General features: G+C 34.3%; 1 protein-coding gene across 1 annotated transcript in view; it reads right to left on the bottom strand.

Annotated features, from left to right (window-relative positions):
* Positions 1–16,389, bottom strand: part of dally (division abnormally delayed protein) — an 88,747-nt gene extending 72,358 nt beyond the window's left edge. Inside the window, exon 1 of the mRNA XM_085193290.1 lies at positions 16,103–16,389. Within this exon, the coding sequence (XP_085049416.1) occupies positions 16,103–16,235 (133 nt within the window). The 5' untranslated portion in view covers positions 16,236–16,389. The remainder of the gene's footprint in view (positions 1–16,102) is intronic.
* Positions 16,390–22,140: the final 5,751 nt, after the last annotated feature.

Genomic DNA, 22,140 nt, shown 5'->3' with positions numbered 1-22,140 from the left:
AATAGTCATAACCTTAAAGTCAACACGTGCTTTCCTGTTTCTTGCAATCTCTTCATCAGCAAAATGTCTTCTACAAATACGATGGCACTGATTGAAAAACTGACTGGAAGAGAGAATTATCCAACGTGGAGATTCGCCGTTCAAACGTATCTTGAGCACGAGGACTTGTGGCAATGTGTCACAGCGAAAGAAACAGTTGACCCCAAACTTGACACAAAAGCTAAGTCTAAAATAATTTTATTGGTACATCCTATCAACTATGTACATATACAAGAGGCGAAATCTGCCAAGGAGGTGTGGAATAACCTCTCTAGAGCTTTTGATGACAAAGGATTGACGCGAAAGGTTGGCTTATTGAGAGATCTGATAACCACAACATTAGAATCATGTCAAAGCATAGAAGACTATGTAAACAAGATAATATCAACAGCACACAAGTTAAGAAATATAGAATTTGATGTAAATGATGAATGGCTTGGTACGCTATTGCTAGCTGGCTTACCTGAAGTATACCAGCCAATGATCATGGCACTTGAAAGCTCCGGTGTGGTAATAACTGCTGATTCTGTGAAAACTAAGCTATTACAAGATGTAAGAAGCTCTGAAAGTAATGCTTTATATGTGAATAAACACAAAGGGAATAAGTTGCAGGTTGCCAAACAAGCTTCAGAGAAAACAACTAAAAGTAAAGGTCCAAGATGTTTTGTGTGTAACAAATATGGACATATAAGTAAACACTGTTGGCATAAGAAGAAACAGTCAGATCAAAGTGGAAACTATGTGGCAGTATTTTCTGCGACAGAAGACAATGAAAATGGATGGTTTATAGACTCTGGAGCGTCAATGCATATGACTATGCACAGTGACTGGCTATATGACAAAATACCACCACCAATAAATACAATAAAAGTGGCAGATGACAAGAAACTTTTAGTGGAATCTTGTGGTAAAGTAAATTTAAATGTGATCGGCAGTAATGGCAAGATGAATACAATTCAAGTTAAAGATGTTCTTTATGTTCCTGGTTTGGCCACCAATCTTTTATCTGTCAGTCAAATTATTAAAAATGGATGTCAAGTACAATTTGATCACAAAGGTTGTAAAATATCAAACAGAAATAATGAACAAGTTGCCACTGCAAAGATGAGTAATAATATGTACAAACTGAATACTCATAGTATGCCTGCCTACACATCTGTAACAAAAGAAAATGACTGGTATTTATGGCATCAGAGAATGGCTCACTTAAATTTTGAAGACTTGAATAAATTAACAGAAAGCTCTGGATTGAAGTTGGAAAATAAAGAAAAAGTAATATGTATTTCTTGTCTACAAGGAAAACAATCAAGAATACCTTTCCCTACTGAGGGATCACGAGCTCAAAATGTACTGGAACTCATCCACTCTGATGTTTGTGGACCCATGGAGGTATCATCTCTTGGAGGTGCCCGTTACTTTGTTACATTCATTGATGACTTCACTCGAAAGGTATTTATATACATATTAAATAAGAAATCAGAAGTGTTTGAAAAATTTAAGGAATTTAAAGCCTTAGTGGAAAATAAACTTGGTTTTAATATAAAAACACTCCGTACTGATAATGGGAATGAATATTTAAGTAATGTTCCAGAAACCTATGCTGCAGCAATATCCACTGACAATGTGCATGCTGAGAAATGGAAACAGTCAATCAAGAAAGAACTAAATGCACACCAAAAGAACAACACCTGGAGTTTAATTGAAAAACCAAAAGGAGTACGACTAATTAACTGTAAATGGGTTTTCAGAGTAAAAGATAATGGGTCAGTGTTTAAATCAAGACTATGTGCCAAAGGATGTGGACAAATAAAAGATATTGACTACACTGAAGTTTACTCACCAACAGCAAGATATGATTCAATAAGAATCTTACTCTCAGAAGCTGTTCAACATGAATATGAAATGATGCAGTTTGATATCAAGACTGCATTTTTATATGGAGATGTGAAAGAAGACATTTATATGAGAGCACCTGAAGGTTTGGATGTCTCACCAAATCAGGTATGTAAACTTAATCGTTCACTCTATGGTTTAAAACAAGCACCAAGATGCTGGAATCAAAAATTTGACAATCTGCTTAAGAAATATGGATTTAAGAACAGCCATGCAGATAGATGTGTTTATCTTGGAAATGTTGATAATAATAATATCTATTTATTACTATATGTTGATGACGGTCTACTAATGTCAAAGTCAAACAAAGCATTACAGATAGTAATATGTGAACTTAAAGATAATTTTGAAATTACACAGAGTGATCCAAAGAATTTTGTAGGAATGCAATTAGAAAGATTTGAAAAATGTATTTTTATCCACCAAACAAAATACATTGAGAGATTATTATGTAAGTTTGATATGAACAATGCTAACAGTAATAACATTCCAGTTGACCCGCATACAACTCTAGAAAAGGGAACTGAAACACCAGACAAGAATATACAGTACAGAGAAGCTGTTGGTTCACTAATGCACCTTGCAGTGGTAAGCAGGCCTGATATAATGTACGCAGTCAGTTTGGTGAGTCGCTATTTGAATAGTTATAATCAAACACATTGGAATGTTGTAAAGAAAATATTTAGATACTTAAAAGGAACAAAAGACTATGGTCTATGCTACTCGCCCTCGAAGAGCTGCCTTGAAGGCTACAGCGATGCAGATTATGCAAAAGATACTTGCACACGTAGGTCTTTGACAGGATATATATTCATAAAAAATAGTGCTGCTGTGACATGGGCAACACAACGTCAACACAGTGTGGCATTATCCACTACTGAAGCAGAATTCATGGCTGCATGTTCAGCAACCAAAGAAGCCATATGGTTAAAAAGATTATTAATAGATATAAATGCATTTAACCAGAACTCTATCTGTTTAAACATTGACAATCAAAGTGCAATTTGTTTAATTAAAAATGTAGATTACCACAAAAGATGCAAGCATATTGATATAAGATATAATTTTATTAAAGAAAAATATTTAGAGAAAGAAATAGATCTTAAATATGTAAATACCAAAGAACAATATGCTGACATCTTTACTAAGGCTTTACCCAAAGAAAAATTTCAATATCTTAGAGATAAAATTGGTGTTAAACAATTATCAATTTTATAAAATTGTATTAACTAAGTATGACAACTCAAGTTGTAAGTGTAGTTACTAAGAGTTTGTTAAATGTAAGTGCATAATGGTTAAAGTTAAAATGAACATTTTTATATTTTTTGTAAAACTTATAGATTGAAAGTTCAAATTTGGTGAGAGTGTTGAATTCTTCTGCTTTTGTATAACTTGTAGATTTAAAGTTCAAATTTGGTGAGAGTGTTGAAATATTAAAATTTGACTTTACCGATTGATACAACACTATGGCAGAATGTGTCACCTCACTTTTGTACTAACTTTTGATATTATCTGTGCTCTGTGGAATCTCGTCAATTATTAAACTACGTTATAAATTTCTTTGATCTTTTAATTAATAAATTCATCAAGTAACAAATTTTTCAAAGACGTCACTAGGACGTAGTCATGGAGACAGAAATTAATAATAGCATAGTTCACGCGGGAGTAACCGCGAGCGGGCCGCTAGTAAAAGGATAAAGGTGTGTCTAATAAATGAACGTCGTCACTTACGTAACTATCGAAATTCGAAACAAAATTTTAGTTCATAAAAATTATTGCAAAAAAAATGTCTAAAGAGGAAAGAAGGTACAAAAAGTAAAAAATCTAAAACTTATTTAGCTTACCATAATTTTCGTTAATTAATAGTAAGAGATATGTCTTTGGTAAATTCATAAAAAATAAACAATTTACTATATATAGTTACGAGCTTGTGCTATGGCCAAGGGAAAGTCATATTCTTGCTCCAGCATTTACTGTTGATCCTGTTGTCGGTATTAAGAGACTTTATTACCTGAAACAAAACAAATTTCATTGAATATAGCATTGAAACTTCATAAAAAAATATTTAGGTTATCACAATAAAATTATTTGCACTTTTTACCAATATTTCCAACAAAAAGGTTTTTTAATATGTAGCCAGATTTAATGAAATTTTGAATCAGAAATGGTAAGCAGAGGGAACCTATTGTCAAGACACTTTATTCCACATTTTCTGTTGAATATTCGATACACCTCGTGTTTAGTGGCGGAGATAAACGCCGCGTAGCTGAAGAAACCTACTTACCTACATAACAATAATAAACAATCTTCCACCGTAAAATTCAAGGAAAAACAATACAATCGAATTAATTATAAAGGGCGAGGGTTCGCTATCCAAGCTTAATTAATCGCGCGGGCACTCAGTAAGAATTGTTTAGCGCCCGTCGGTGTAATCGATATGGAGCCGTCCGTCTCGGACTTAGATCAGATCGAACTTCTATTACAGACTATTTGTGGGTGTATAGATTAGTACATGTTTTCCGTATATGTTTTCAATAGTGGGGAATAATATATGTATATAAAATAATAAGTATAAATGTTAAAACTATTTTTCTTATCAGCTTCACGCAATATCCCTCATATGGTAAGGTAGGCAGAGGGAAGCTAGTGTTAAGACACTCTATTCTTCATTTTCCGCTGAATTTTTAGAGGCATTGTCTGTTGAGTGGTAGGGCTCAACGCCAGAGCGTATCAGAGCGAAGAAGTAAAAATATTGATATATAATAATTTATTACCGCCAAATGGGGATCGAATCCACAACCGTCGCGTTACAGTCGCATCCTCGTGTCCCTGTGCCACAACGGTACCAACTATGTATTTTACTTCCTTTGTTATAACTTTTAATATACAGAAAGAGTCACTCATTTAAAAATCGCTTTTTATTGTGAGTATATTTCTTTGTGTACTTAAAGAGGCGATAATAAAATAATCTCTAAACAAATTTGACAAGTACCTGCTTCGTTCCTTTTACAAAATCTTCATTAGGAACAAAAGATAACACAAGCACCTCAGATTATTGTAAAACGGTCAGTTAAGTTGGTATAGACAAATACAATTGGCAGGTAAATAATAATAAAAAGCAACTTAGAGTTCTAAAGAAAAAGATTATACAATTCAGAGTAGTTCATATTTAATGTTAGAAAAATAGAAAATTCAAAACTACATCCTTGCTTAAAATATTTTGCGTTCATTAGTTTTTGGGTAAAAGTAGAACAAGCATCTAACCTCATAAACTTTCACATAAACAATATAATAAATAAGAAGAATTTTTCATATTCTACAAATCTAAATATTATTAACATTATTACGATACAAAAAGCTCTTCGTACCATATTTCACAAAGCTTATCTAATCCTTCCATTGTAAAGTAAAATTAAAAAGCGCCGTAACCCAAGGTCCCCTCCCCGTTCAATAAAGAGGAAGCTATTTGTATGTTGTCATATGTTCGTACGTCTTGAATCTCTTGGCGTACCTCTTATTCGGATAGTAGGTCAAGGACAGGTTGAGGAAACTTGTGAGAAATCTTTTAAAGAAAATATACCATATGGTTTTCTATATCTCAATATTGTCATAAATAACAAAGGAAATTTCTTTATCATAAGAAGGAAATATCATGCTGTAACATCCTCACGTACATTTTTATTCCCCTCGGGTTATCAGTCTCAGTGAGTCTCTCACACCGTGGTCTAGGGTCAAGGCCAGAGGCCCATAAGGACCGTTCCGTTCCGAACTTCCCGCCGAATTTTAAAGCCATTGCGTGTTGAGTGGCAGAACTTAACGCCGTGCTTTGCCACAACTAATTACCACAACCAGTACATAAAATTATTAAATATTTTATTTCCCCGAATGGGAAGCGAAGCCAGAACCGTCACACGTTTGTGCCATTGCGGCACTATGACCTCTTTCTTATTTAATAAATATATATTGAATTGTATATATCGAATTAGAGATGTCACTTTCAGTTCTAAGATTTCTTGACGATAACGAACGACGAAGACGGTTTCGGAACTGACAGGAAGAGAGCCATTTCACTGTCACGGATAAATTGATTTAATCAAATCAAGCGATAAATTGCCTCTGACTCCTCACTATCAGAACACGTCATATCACAGCCGATTCATATTTCGTACGTAATAGATACTTATAGTATTCTATTGTGGAGTACGCGATGTATTGTCATATTGCTATACCAGAAGGAACCTAGTGATGGAACACTCCGTTCCCCATTTTACGCCGAATTCTGGAGACACTGTATGTTTACTTGGTTATTTAGGTAATTTGAGGCCAAGTATATGTAAAGTAATAGTAGTTGTTTGTTCGATCCCCAATTCACTCGAACGTATGGAATATTCAATAAATATTAAATTTCACCTTTACGAAAACTGGAAAACGGAGTGTCTTAACACTATGTTCCCTCAGTCTACCCTGCTATATGCATGAAACAGCGTGAAACTAAGACAATACTGAAGTGTTTATGCAGGAAAGTGGTCTACTTTCAGTACGCGGTAGGTTCCTACTTAAAATCAATTGTTTGTAGGTACTTGTAGGTACGAAGTCCGCGGCCGCGTCCCCGACGGTGGCAGACGTTATTTAGTTGCGAGGCGAGACCATAAAATATATTTAGCACATCCTGTGACGTCAACCACAACAACCACATGTTAGCGAGCTTCGACGTTTCTTAATTTGGCATTTTAAAACGGAAAGGAGAAAGTTTAAAATATATTAATTTTATATTTATTATTTGGCAAGTACTAAGATAGACGTTAGTCGTGAGTAACAGGCGCGTGTCTGTAAATGCGACGGGTTGTCGGTTCAATTTCCACTCCAAGAAATGAAATATATATTTTTTCATTTTTCCGCTCTGGTAATGAGACAAAGTGCGGCGTTGAGTTGCGCCACTAAACACGCTATGCCTACAGAATTAGGTGGAAAGTGAGGAGTATCTTAAAACAACGTTTCCAGGTTCCCACTGCCTACCCTGCTATATGCGGGATACAGAGTGAAAATAAATAAAAAAAACCTTAAAAAATCCTATATAAGTTAACCCAAATATAATATAAATGAGTAGGTAATTTAAATAAATGGTAAGTAGGTCGGTAACTCGGCAGCCCACGAATATTTCGTTCCGATCCAGTTCCCCAGACGATTGGTACCGGCATGAGCTGACCTTACGCGGTATTCTACCTATCTAATTTATCTATAGCGTGGAGTCACTGTACTTTGCTCTAACTCACTAAGTTAAATATTTATATTTATATTGTATTTACTGATAATATAATACAAATATAATATTTATTCGTTAGGTATTGCTTATCTATACGAATACTACGGGGAGACAGGCAGAACCCAAGTTTGAGATTCCCAAGTTCCCATAACCCAAGTTTGACCTATTTAGGTTCAGCATAAGGCTGTTCAATCGGGTAGGTTTTGGTTTCGATTCCCACTCCAGGAAATGAAAAGTTTAATATCTTCATTCACCAGAAGGTGTCGAGGCAAAGCGCGGCGTTGAGTTCTGCCATCCAATGCCTCCAGAATTCGGCGGAAAGTGGGAAACGGAAGTGTCTTAACACTAGGTTTCCTGATTTACTCTGGCTACCCTGGCAAGCGCAGTATACAGCAAGACACAAAAAAAAAATAATAAGGAAATGTTTCATGTAAAAGAAAATTTATATTTACAGCATAAATATTCTATAACCTGAGACGTGAAAATTTTGAACCCAAAACTTCTATATCAAGTATATACTAATGAACTAGATGACCTAGATCTAAATTACTTTATTACTGTCTACATAAATTGCATAAAATATAATAATAAAACCAAGCAAGGAAAGTCATTGTTAGATTTTAGTAAAGCGTGCATTTGACCCGTGCCGTTCCATGACTCACTCGTACTGGGTAACTAAATAGGAAACGCTCAGGGGTGAAACTGATATGGTCTCGTCCACCTGTTCTGTTCGATATTGATACAGCCCACTAAGAACTGTGGTTAGCGTATGCCTTTGTTTAAAGACCATTAAACCTATGAATTATATTAAATATTTTATTCTTTGAAGTAATATAGTAAAATTGATATTACTACTGTCTTTGAAAAAAAGAATTTTGGTAAAATCTGTGGAATTATTTAATAGTGTTCGTATCAAATTAGCAGAAATAAAAGCATTTTTTTATCGGATTTAGATAATAGCATTTTATTTTCAATATTTAACATATTTACAGTTCTACTTTTAGACTTTTTTTATCAATGAAAAAGGCAATCGCCTCTATGACTCACAGTAACCTGATATGAAGCCCGCGAGGGTGTAACCAATACCACCACTTGGTCTGGTCAACGTGACAACTGCTAATGGTTGTGGTCTACAGAGTTTAGGAGAACATATATTTTATATATAAAAAACTGTTTCCACTACATTTAGCTGTAAGTGATATGGCTGATAAAAAATGTAATTAAACCTATTATTTTGTAAATAAAACTAAAATAAATAAGCTTTAAGTAACCAGTTAAATTAAGCACCCAGTGTTAGGGCATTGTGTTAAGTAGTAATTGATGCCAGAGTGAAGAAATGAAAATATTAATAATTAATAATTCATGTTCTCGAGTGGGGATCGAACCCAGTATCGTCCCGTTACAGTCACTCTTCTAGCACTGGGCCACGACGGCCTTATAGTAAAATTAATATCGCATATTAATACAAAAATTATATTATTGATAGAGTCCTGATTTCAAAGTAGCATATTCCTGTAATAATATGAGAGTTGTAAAGCTAAAAGTTCATTCGCTTCCAGCTATCGTGTCGATACGAGTGGAAAGGACTACTAGAATAAGCAAAAGTTTCTGCATACATCGCTTCTGAATGCATAATATAAGTATAAATTATATTATTATTCAATATATTACTACCTTTGAAGCCGTCCTGGCACAAGGAGGAAGAAGGTTCCCCACTCGAAGAAAAGAATTATTTTTTATTAACACACAATACCACGAAAATTTCGGCGGAAAATAGGGAATGGGAACTTAACACAAGGTTCCCTCTGTCTAAACTGCTGAAGCTAATTTAATTTAATTTCTTACTACCATACTAAAATAAACATTTGATCTCGTTCAGTATGACTCAAGAAATTTGATAAACGAGAAGTACTGTAATGTCATAATTTTTTTATTAACGTTGTCAGTGGCAGGCGACGCCCCCGCGCGGCTGCCTCTGGGGGGAAATTTAAATCTCAACTTCGTTATATTCTACCGTCTGACCTGCTTTTCCAAGATAACTTTTTACCTATAACGATAACTTAGTAATATCCGTTTTTAATCTAGAATTTGATAATATCTTTTAATTTTCCAAATAAAATTTATTAAATATAAAGAGGTTTTCATTTGATAGCTTAAATTTTGCATAAAATATTGTTATTTCTTTAACTCTCTTTAGTCTCAAGTTTGAGAAGTTCTCAAGTTTTTAACTCTCTTTAGTCTCAAGAAAGATAAGACACACAATGAAAGAAAATAACAATTTTAAATATATTGTATATAGAAAAACGACACAATTATAAATTCCTATTTTGTATAAAATTAATTTAACTTATAAATTACTTTTATCTGTTAAATATAATATAAACGATAACCCATTTACTTGCCTCGTAGTAAAGCAGGGCCAGTCTAATGGACTCTCAAATAATTAGCACGATCTTATCTTAGCTAATTAATTCAGCACTAGGACATTCACTCGGTATCTGATTTATCTATAGAGCTAAGTAAAGATGGCCCCAGATTTTAAAAGAATTCTCGCAATATTTTTGTTTTAAAATTTCTCCTGTCTTTACAATTATTACTTTTAACAAGTTGCATTTCTTAATTAATACTTGTAGCTTACATTTTCTAAATTATTTTTAGCTTTGGTTATTCTTGTACTGGATGTGAATGGATATAATGCGGAATATGTAAATGAAAGAATATTTGAGGTCTATTTTGGCTCAGAGACATAAGCATCTCAACAAACGCAACAGGTTGTGGGTTCGATACCCATTCGAAGTAGTTAATATTTTCATTCCTTGGCTCTAGTGCCAAGGCAAAGCGCGGCGTTGAGTTCCGCTACTCATTACGCATTGCCTTCAGAATTCGTCAGAAAGCGTAAAGCGAAGTGACATAACACTAGGCTTCTTGCGACGAATTATTCTATTTTAAAATAAAACGTATATAGATAACTTTCCTTGCAACTAGCTAAATAGCAAGAATAAAAAACTCCACGATAATAACATCATCCAAAAGAAAGCTCACATTTAAAAGTTATCACCACTAAAAGCGTTCGGAGTTGACAAAAGTTTTTAAATTATAGCCATTTCTGAAAATGTTCGACGGCTAAACCACTACGGGATAATGGAACTGAATTAGCTGAACGCCCTTTAGATATTTAAAAGCGGAAAGAGACGGATGAACTCGACAAAGAGAAGGCGGAATTAACGCCTCAATCAGTCTCTACGGCGAGAGGTCGTTAGCTGAGTTTTCACACTCTAAAGAGATTGAGTGAGAATGTATCTTGAAGCCAGTCCTGGTGCAGGAGCGCATGTGACTGTAAATGGAACTGGTTGTCAGTTCGATTCCTACTCGAGGAAATGAAATATTTAATTAAATTTATATTGCTCTGGTGTCCAGACAAAGCACGGCGTTTCGCACTGCCTCCAGAATTCAGCAGAAAAAGACGAATGGAGTACCTTAAAACTAGGTTCCCTCTGTCTCCCCGGCTGTCTCGACAGCGTGAAGCTTATTCAGCTTATTTTAATTATCTTATGTTTTTAAAATTTATATTAGAAGGAAATGGCCACGATACTAATCTTGTAACTTCCGCTCCTATTAACAGCTGTTTATTAAGTACTCTTTATGTTTTAGACTCTTCCTGGCCCCTTAATTAAGTTGCATTAATATGTAAATGCATAATTTCTTTTGTCAAAAATATTCCCATTAACGAATTCTTAACTAATTCCTTTGAAGTAAGAAGATTTTTTATAAAAGATTTATAGTTTTTGCTTATTTTAATATAATTTATATTTTTGCTTCTCATTGTATCCTGAATGTAGCAGAGCAGGCAGAGGGAACGCAGTGTTTAGACTTGCTGCTCCCTACGCACCAGAATAAATGAATTTATTAAATATTTCATTTTCCCGAGTGGGAATCGAACCTACAACCTGTCGCCTTTACAGTCACACCCTTTTCTGTCACTACTGTCCTTAATAACTTATATTCATAACAGTATTTTATCGCATTTACCCAATCAAGGCACGGAGTCAAAGCTAGCACGTGCTATGCAAAACATGAAAATTCAATTGCCGTTTTTAAACGCTACATTTTACTTTTAAAAATGTAACGTTATTATACATAATTTGCTACTGCACAACACTAGCTACCACGTAAAACATTATGTAAATTAAAATTTCATTTTAAAAAATACCCTTTTAAGTCTGATTGGGGAAAATGGACTTTGGTTATCCAATTTTTAATTAAATATAATCTAAACACAGTAATCCATGTTTCTAAATAAATATTATTAATAATTGTAATATAGTTAAAAAAAAATAAACATATACGTTTTAATAAGTTATCTTTAATACTAAAGCTTTATCTTAATTGCCATACAAATACAAAAAGTTTAATTAAATATGTTCCAAGCTACTAAGAGTATAATATTCATAACAGTCGTGCCAACTCGTTAAGAGATAAGGCTTCGCAAGTTACAAGAAGTATTTGTCAAAGCATATAAACAATTTCGGAACGGCCCGCTGTACCTGCGCCGGCGCAGGTACGGTCCAACACAATGGCATTCCGAACAACCGAAATGAATCAAAATTTAATACGGCTCTTCCAATGATTTAAAGTATATACGTGATTCACTAAAATGTTCGAAAAAAATGGAGAATGTGATTTTTTTTTAGGTTTACTCTGTGGAAGGCAGAAGGAATATGGGACAGTGTTAAGACACTTTCAACTGGATTCCGGAGGCGTTTGGTGTGTGGCGAAACTTAACGCCGCGCTTTTCCGTTTCCAGAGCTAAGAAATGAAAATATTAAATAATTATTTTATTGCCTCCAGTGGGAATCAAACCCACAACCTGTCACGCTTACAGTCACACACTCGTATCCTTGCGCCAAACTAGCTTTAAATAAATTATATAGAATAATAAAACTACATATATTCCTAACCTTAAAATAGAAAATATAATACTTATAAATTGCAAATGTCAAATATCTTTCTATAAGAATTGATAATGAAACATACATATATAGGTAAGCTGCAGCTGCTGCCTTCATATGCGGGCTATTATGACCCGAGAGTCACGTTAGTTATTGTAAGCTTAAAGAAAATATGTCCAAGGAGCCTTATTATTTTATATTGAAAGGTAATATTTATTATTTTAGTATGATTCGCTACAAAGCTATTTATTTGTTTTTAATAGACTACTAAGAGTTCTATAGTAGACTATTTAAAACTGATGAATTACCTTGCTGCTTTTGAGGCCAGTCGTGGCCCAGGGGTTCAAAGTGTTATTGTAACGTGACAGGTTGTAGGCTCGATTTCCACTCGAGGAATTGAGAATATAATATTTTCATTTTCTTCGTCCTGAGGTCAAAGTCCTCCAGAATCTAGCGGAAAATGGGGAATGGAATGTCTTAACACTAGTTTCAGCTCGGCCTATCCTGCTGTGTGCGGGATACAGCGTGAAAGTATGAGGTTCACAATCACAAAATCATCACATCACGATCAGCAAAAAAACCTAATCGCATGATTCACATTAAGAAAAGCGAAGTAGAAGATACCTGCTGTTCGCAGCGGGCACGATGAGTAAGCCTGAAGTGGGTAATAAATTATAATGATAATACCCTATTGTTATTACTAGGGGATGATTTCATTAAGAGGAGAGCCATATTATTCGAGTACATCTTTACTAAATATATTTTTATCTTATAATTTGTAATTAAAATAGAAATATTCGCCATTTTGAAAAATAATGAAACATTTTCTACGGCAAATTTTTCATTCCTATCAAATTATAATTCCGGAAAAATAACTAGAAATGATGAAACAAAAGCTTAACAAGCGTTCCCTAGGGCTGGGACGTAAATTGATAATTTATGCCGAAACGTTGTCGATTGAGGTTTTTATCGATATTTCCAATTGCCCCGTTTTCCCTAAATGTCATTTACGATTGCTCTGAACGTGTTTATTGGAGTGAGCCAACAAGTCCTCCCCACTTAAACAACTGGTTCCATTATTTGTACGTGGAGCGGCGACCTCCCGCGCCGACGGGAACAATGAAAGTGAGAGAGGGCTGGAATGCGAGCGGGAGGGCAGGCGAGGCGGCGGGAGGGCAGGGGGCAGCAGGGGGAGCGGGACGCGGGGCACTGTTCCCGGTTCCCAGGCGAGGAATGCCAGCGCGAGTAACAAAGCCTATCCGCCGCCATTCACCCCGCGCCCCTTTCTAGCTAGCGGTTCTGCCAGACTCTACATTTCGAGTTTCCCCTAAAAAGGCGTTTACGATCGGCAACTGATTCAATATTCCACTTGTCTGTTGTTTTTTTCGTCAAATAAACTCTTACATGGCACGTTACGTAGCGAAAATGATATATTCAATATAATAAGCGATTGTTCCATTCATGCTTGGAGTTCAGGGTCGGAGTCGGGTCGGTGTCGGGTCGCACCAGCTGACTCCATATATCGCATTTTATTTACATTACACTATTTAAAGTTATTATTATAATAGCATACAGTCTACAATTAATGTTATCAAAAGTCTAAAGCAAGGTACATAAATACGTATCGGCCTGTGTGTCAGTTTACTCGTACTTGGAGACAGTTAGTTTAATAAAATTATTTGCGTTTAAATACCTAAGGAGTATAGGTTATCTTTATACGATAAACAATTAACGAATAAAGAAATAATTAATTTTAATGGAAATGTTGTCGTTATGGTAGAGTATGTTATATTAGTTCTATTTTAAAAAATAAAATCAGCTTCACGCAGTATCCCGCACACAACAGCGTAGGCAGAGGGAACTTAGTGTTAAGATTCCCCACTTTCCCCACTTTGTGCCGATTTCTGGAGGGTTTGCATGTTGATTGGCAGAACTCAACGCCACTCATTGCCTCGACACCAGAGCGAAGAAATGGAAATATAAATATAAATAAATATTTCACTTCCTCGAGTGGGGATCGAACTCACAACCGTCGCGTTACAGTCACACCCTTGTGCCGCTGTGCCATGACGGATTTTAGTATGTAATCGTAATCTAATGTAAAGTAGAGTCATATTTGAATACACAAGAGGCAGTGTAATTCTCTTCTGAATGTTTTTGCATTAAACGTAATGTTTAATCACCGCGAGCGCCATGCTGGCTGACGGCGCGTCGGTGGCATCAAACTCGCATTATGCTGTCATTGGAGATTCTTCATTATTATACACTAATTAGGTATTTTTTCAGATTTACGTTATATCTCGCACATTAACAGAAGGAACTTAGTGTTGAGTCACTCCGTTCTGGCGGAACTCGCAAGCTTTTTCCCGTAGCTCCAGAGCGAAGATATGAAAATATTAATAAAAAATAATTTATTCCCCCGAATGGAGATCGTACCCACAATAATGATAATTGAAAAGACCTTGTCGTTTGCACAATATTTCCATAACATAATTAGCATATCTAATAACTATAAAAACGTAATACTTAAACAATAGTCATTCAAATAGCATCTACGAGTATATAAAATATTCTATGAAGTTCTATTACACTCGCTTAGTTCATATAACGGTATATTATAAAAGTATAAAATATCAATCAATATTTATCTTATATCTTAAACTGTCATGTCGATAATATTATAGAAGCGGTATAGTCGTAGTATATTATAGGAATAGGAATACTGTAATATAATTATGTTTCTCCATCCATCAACTGTCGAAGCTCACGAGCGGAACCCGCTGGTGTATGTGTAATGCAAATTCATGCAGAAGCAATACAGCTTATTAAACACTATTATATTCTTAGTATGACAGAATATATGGCAGCTTAGAATATGTAATATAGAATTTGTTGAATGATTCTATTAATAAATATATTTAGGTACTAGGTATATAAATCAGTTTTACGTTTAAGACACTCTGTTCTCCATTTTCCGCCAACCTCTGCTTGCATAGGGAAGAAAGAGAAATATATATTTTAAATAAATAATTAATATATAGGACGGTATATTTTCGTAATGAAAATATATCGAGAATCGTTTTAAATTAAAATTATAAACTAGTTAACAATTAGTGTAGGTATTTTCAAAAATATCATAAATTAAAAAAAATAACAGAAGTATTTTTTAACTAAGTTACATAAGAGACATTTCGGCTGTAAAACTGTGTAAATTAGATATAATTGAAAGTGATCAGACACTGTCTGTTAGCAACGCGTGCGCCGGCGGCGGTCACTCGACACTCATCGCTTTATTTTAGTAATCCGAGACTCTCTTTAATAAACATCACTAGAGAAGTAAATGGATCAATTAACCTTTACTATTAACGAAAACAAACTTTTTTTAAAAAATTAAAAAAAAACAACGTGGATTTAGAAATTTTATTTTCAGTTAAATTCTACTACTTTACATATTAGTATTAAGTTGTTTTACACAAACAATTCTAAATAATGTTAATATATTATAATAATATGTGCCGTTCGTGTGGACATTTCCATAATTTCTAGTAAATGTCGTAATGTTGATAAATGTACAATTTATTACCCTGAGACCTATACTTATATGCTTGTAATTGCATTTTATATATGTATTTATTAAAGTTATAAATAAAAAAAATAAGTTAATAATAATATTATTAGTTATACTTTAGTATTAAATATAAAATGTTTAGCAATTCATTTATATATATATATAGTTCTCTTCTAAAAACAATCTTTTATATATTAGACAAGTATTATGCTGAAAATCTATATCAATGACAATTAACAAGCGAGGCTTCTGCCAAATAACAAAATTTCAGGACATATTTAGTATTATACATTTAAAGTATTTAGTTATTTTTATTTAAAATGTATAAAATGTTTAAAGATCAATTAAAAAACATATAATTTATAATAACAGTTTGTTTAGTAAACGCACCTGCTTCATTGTCGCTATCATGAGATATGTTGTGCCTCGCAAAGAAGTGTTCAGATAGAGCACATGAGGCAGCAGCGGCGGTCGCGGCCGTCACACACGCCACCACCAGGAAAACCACCACTAAATATTTCATGGTCACTGAAATCACTGGTACAAATTGTCAATATATATATATATATATATAAATATCAAACGCGTTTGTTAGTACTGTACGAGTATACACTCCCGATCGCGGAGCTATGTACGGGCACTCGACGCGCGTGCGACCACATCGGAGCGCCTTCCCGAACTGGTCACCCGGCACCGAGGCGGACGATCAGTGTCACAGAGACAGACTGCATCGTTATAAATTGGAAACGAAAATAAAATTAAAAATAATATACGGAGAGAGCTAAAATCTATGTTGCTTTTTCATTATTTTCATATTTTCTTTTTCATTTTTTGAGAAGCAACGAGAACTGTGCTGCATAGAAATAATAATAAAAAAGAAAGGTGTCATTTTCATTTTTAAGATTTTTAAATTCTTTTAGAAAAATACAATATTCTATTAACTTACTACGTTTAATATATAATTATAATAAATCGTTATAGCATACTATTTATAAAAGATTAAATAATCAATTATTATTATTTATATTGTCTAACCAATTGAAAATAAAAAAACAGTACCATCATATCTGTACATCTTACACATATAACCACTAACTCTACAATTTACATCATTAGTATAGAATTGTCCATTTATTTTGCCCAAATGGACAATAAAAGTGAGGTAACAAAATAGCGTGCATTCTATAAATAAGGCTGTCGTCGTACTAGGTACGTGCTCCCTCGCGGCAGTATGCGACGATGCGCGCGCACTGATATCGAACCATTGCTGCTCTAGCTGCCGAGTGCTGGCTGTCGGTGACTCGGAACAGGGACTTGAATGTGACATCTGATGTATTGGTATATCATATATATTTATTTATTTATAATAGTTTTTACATTTGTAAATGTATATAATTTATCCAAAAAATATGTACAACATTTTAAGGTGCCACATCATGGACTTTGATGATATATAGGCTTCTTGAATGCTAATCTACTAAATATATTATAATTTAAACTTAGTTATAAATGTAGCTCTGATATTAAACGTAGCCTAAATGAATTATATTTATAACAATCTTAGCAAACATAGAAATAATAGATAATAAAGATAAATAGACTACAAATAAACTAAAAATAGATCCCGCAAATACTCGAAAAAGTACCATTTGTTTCTACATACTTGTTCTTCTAAATTTTGTTGTCCATTTTAGTTTCTACATAGTAGTTCTTCTAGTGCAGGTTCCAATTCTAGGTTCCCTCCAACAAAAGTCTAGCTAAACCACAGTTAACACGCAAAGTTGCAGCGGCGAGCAGTGACAGCGCACACGTTACACTATAAACTTAGTTTAACAAACGTATAAAGTGCATTCGACATTCCACTGCCTTTAATAGTTTTAAATAGTACTTACCTCTATTTGATTCACTTTGGTCTTGTTTAAGTTTTAATTATGTATAATTAAATTTGTTTTCTGTAATTTGCGAACAGAGTACGTAACGTATAATATAAGATATACAATTGAAAGTTTGTTGAAGCCAGTCGTGGCGCAGAGGTAAATATATGTGACAGTAATCACGACGGGTTGTGGGTTCGATCCACACTCCAGGAACTGATATATTTAAATTTGTATTTTCACTATTTTCACGTGTTGAGGCAAACCTCAACACTAGAGCGAGGAGTTTCACCACTCAACACGCAATGCCTCTAAAATTTTTCGGAAAATGGGAAACGGAGTATCTTAACAGTTGGTTCTCTCTACCTACTCTGGTGTGTGCGGGATACGGCGTGAAACATTTTGGAATTTTAATTAGGTTCGAATTATTTACTTAATTTTGTATCTGATATTTATAGATTTGTAAATTTCACAGCCACAAAAAAATGAATTTGTTTAAAATTTTAACATTCAGACAGAGCAAGCTCCAAAAATTTCTCAGTAGTACCTACAGAAACAATCGAAGTTGAGGAGCATACAAAACACTTACCATTTTTTTGAACAATACACTCTAGACCGAAATGACCCATTCTGATGATGAATGCCGTTGAAACGCCATATTTTTAATTTATCACCCAATAGATAATCCAGGTAGGGAGGTTCATTGAGGCACTTTGGGTCGCTCGCCGCCCGCCGCGTTGCTGTTGTTGCAAGCGGCGGCTTCTAATGCGGCGTCTCAAGGTGTAGGAGAAGGCGTTTTGTATAATTATACAAGATATAAAACCGTTAAAGATGTCATCTCCAATTTACTTAATTAAATTAATTGAAATGGTGATTAAGAAGTAATGCTGGTGTAGCGCATTTGCACATATATGTGCAAATGCGCTACACCACCATGTAAATGCAATGGTATTGGATTTTATCTTCAATCGCGGGAATTAATTATTATTTATTATAATTTTCATTTCTTCGTTCTGGTAATAACAGGCATAGCGCGGCAATGAGTTTCACCAATCAACACGCCTCAAAAATACGGCGGAAAGTTTGGTTTTATTACTAATTTGCCTCTGCCTACCCTGCTATATGCGAGATGCGAGGAAAAACTTTAAAATAAGAAATTCGTTAAATTCTAAATAAGAATTACTACTGATCAAAATTAAAAAGTTAAAATACGTAAATACGGCCAGAAAAGTTTTTATATTGGACCTCATATTTATACAAGGAGGCTAAGGTGTGCGTTAACTACAAGTGTTGCTAGTAATAAAATGGGACGTCTCATTTATTATTAACAAATATTTCGCGCTGAATACCTTTAAAATGATTCCAACGGAAGGCGCCACATTTATTTTATTTTATTTGTTGCATACAATAAGTATGAAAGCACTTTGGCGGTAATTTTTTGCATTAGATGACAGGAAATTGTATGAATAAAGGAAAAAAAACTGTTAAGCTGTGCGTGCGTGTGGTACTAGCTGCTGCGCGCGTTTAAGTCTATTGTTTGCGAGTGCGCTTGCGCATCACCTTTAGGATTATTAGGTTTTTTTCTTAAAATCTTTTATATTACATTCATTGTATGACTCATTCAGTTAACTATGTAAATATTTTAAACATTTAGTAATAACATTTTTGGTTCGTACTATTATATTTTTTTATGTTTTATCTCTAAATAGACTGTTATATACATATTCAACAATATCTGCTTGAAAATAAAAGGCTCTAAAGAAATGTGTCTTGTGTTTATTAGAAATCTTTAAAATTTAAATAAACTTTTGATTAATTTACAATTAAAATTATATTAAAATCACAGCTACCAATATAACAGTTCATAATAGCGGAATTCATTGATACTTTTTGACAATTCCTCTGACAATATACAGCCAGAATTTAACGTGTGAATTAGATAACCAAAATTGGAAATACGACGTGCCGTAAGGCGTGTCGTATCTTGTCGACACAAGCAAACGATTAGCAGTGAAGCAAAAAATCTTAACAAAAACGGACTATGGTATCGGGACCATGAAAAATTCCAAATAAAACAACCATTGTATCGAGCCATTTTATAGGACTTGCTTAAGTATGCACATATAGTTCTGTGTACACATCAGGGAGAGATATATTTGTAGAGAAATTTAAACACTAAATGCCAAAACAAGAATAATTATGTTAGGTATCTAATTTTTTCTTCACACTACAGAGCAGGTAGAAGGAACCTAGTGTTAGTTCTTAGTGTCGTAAGATACCTACTACGATTCCCACTACCTACCGATCTTATTTTAAGTATACCCGGTACGTAAATATGCCTATGTGGGGAAGAGAGTGTCTTAAAATTAGGTTCCCTTTACTTACCCTGCTGTGTGCGGGATACAGCGTGAAGCAGGACGAAAATAACTGAATTATATGGTAAACTTTGAAATATCAAACACAAAATAGGCTTGAATCCATTATGGGTATAAAACCAACGCTGCATCACATGTAACCGAGGCTTAAAGGTGATATATTGCGACGTCATCATTTACCTACGGATTTTGTAAACGCACATAATTGCCCGTATAATATTAATAAGGCTGAAATATTGCCTGTCGTCGATTTGACGTGAATTCCTTTATTTTGGGCGAATTTAAATGTATTGAATGGAAATAATTTTCGACATGGAGGAAATTTATTTTATAATTAAGTACCGATCCTGGTCTATTTTTGTGACATTCATACAATATATACACAGTTTCATTATGTATTGGACAATATAAAAATAGAGCATATTACTTAGAGGCCCGTAGTGGCGCAGGGGCTCAAAGTTTCACTGTAAGCTCGATTGGTTGTGGGTACGATTCCCACTCGAGGAAGTGAAATATTTATTTAAATTTATATTTCCATTTCTTCGCTCCGGTGTAGAGGCAATGCGCGGCGTTGAGTTCCGCCACTCGACATGCAATGCCTCCAGAATTCGGTGAAAAGTGGGGAACGAAGTGTCTTAACACTAGGTTCCCTAATTTATATGTCATATTACTTTATACAGGACTAGGAATTTCGAAAGTAACTCTGTCTGTCTGTCAGTCTGTCTGTCTGTCTGTCTTTTACGCAATCAGGCCCAAACCGCTAATTTAATTGTGATAAAATATTCATATAGAGATATTTAAGGGTCTCGGGATGAACATAGGATACTTTTTTTTCTCATATTTGTAATATTTTCGGTATATACCAATATATTAAAATATTTATTAATTTGACATATAATTTATTCCGCCGTGTTAATAACAACCGACGCTATGCGACCGTTGCTAAGCAACGATTTGCAAAGTTTGTTGTTAGAAAACGTCACCCAAAATGAGCTTGCTTAACGCATCTCTCTATTGAAAATTGTAAATAATTTCATAAATATGTTTAATAAATATTCGTATAGTTCAAGCGGGCGTAGCCGCGTTCGGGTCCACTAGTAAAGTATATATTTCAGTTTAAAATTTACTTATTCATGAAAAATATATAATAACAAAAAGAAATGTTAATAAAATAGTCCATTTTCCAAAGTGATTGGAAACGGTATTGTCGTTCAGTTAAGAGAAATAAATGCTCCATTGTTGGCGAGTTCCAAATCATTAATATCGCGCAAAGAAATATCAAACAAAAGAACGTAAAGAATAGACTTTTTTTCGCTCTCCTCAGCGTCTATGTTCCAGTTATGAAAAATGTTTATGTCATTTTTATTTATCGGTCGGTGCAGATGAATGGTCGTTGAACTCTGAAATATCCCTTATTCATGTACTCTAGACTAGTTTCTATTAAACGATAAGTATAAAAAAAATCTAAAATTATTATAAAAATAAAAAAAAACAAAAAAAAGGCCAGACGTGGCGCAGGGAGGCCAGTTGTGGCTGTCGGGCACAAGCGTGTGACTTTAAACGCGGCAGGTTATGGGTTCGATTCTTTCTCGAGAAAATAAAATATTTTCATTTCTTCGCTCTGGTGTGGGCGTTGAATTCCGCCACATTGCCTCCAGAATTCGGCAGAAAATGTCCTACTTGAAATATTTTATATAAAAATTAGCCAATCTATTTTAATAAAATATTTAACATGGCGGCCAGTCCGCGATACTTCTAAAATGTGTTCAGTCTGTGGACGCGTCCAGTCCACAGATAACTAATAAAAAGAATGTCATAAAGCAAACACTGTACTCCATACAGCCAGAGAGCGTTCCCACCCTTCAAAGGCTGTCACCGCTGGAGATATGAGCCTAATTTATAATATCGCCTCCGTTTGATACACCCGATAAAAAAACCGTCACACGAGATCACTTGATCATTACCGAGACGTTTTACTTCGTGCGTTGGAAATGTGTTAAAATTGTGCTTTTTTTGTCCTTCGTGCTATTTACTAATTTGATTGATTGCCTTTAGAAATGGTCGTTAAAAGTATATTTTAAGTACTAGTTTTTATATATAATTAAATTGAAAACTCTATCAAGCTACGATAAATATATTTTTAATATAGCCTAAAGAAAACTATGTTGTATATTATAGA

The sequence above is a fragment of the Heliconius melpomene genome, chromosome 11, assembly GCF_056956725.1.
Source record: "Heliconius melpomene rosina isolate 202511_hmr_F chromosome 11, ASM5695672v1, whole genome shotgun sequence".
NCBI lineage: Eukaryota > Metazoa > Arthropoda > Insecta > Lepidoptera > Nymphalidae > Heliconius > Heliconius melpomene.
The sequence above is the reverse complement of the archived record's forward strand: the minus strand, read 5'-3'. Positions and strand labels throughout refer to the sequence as shown.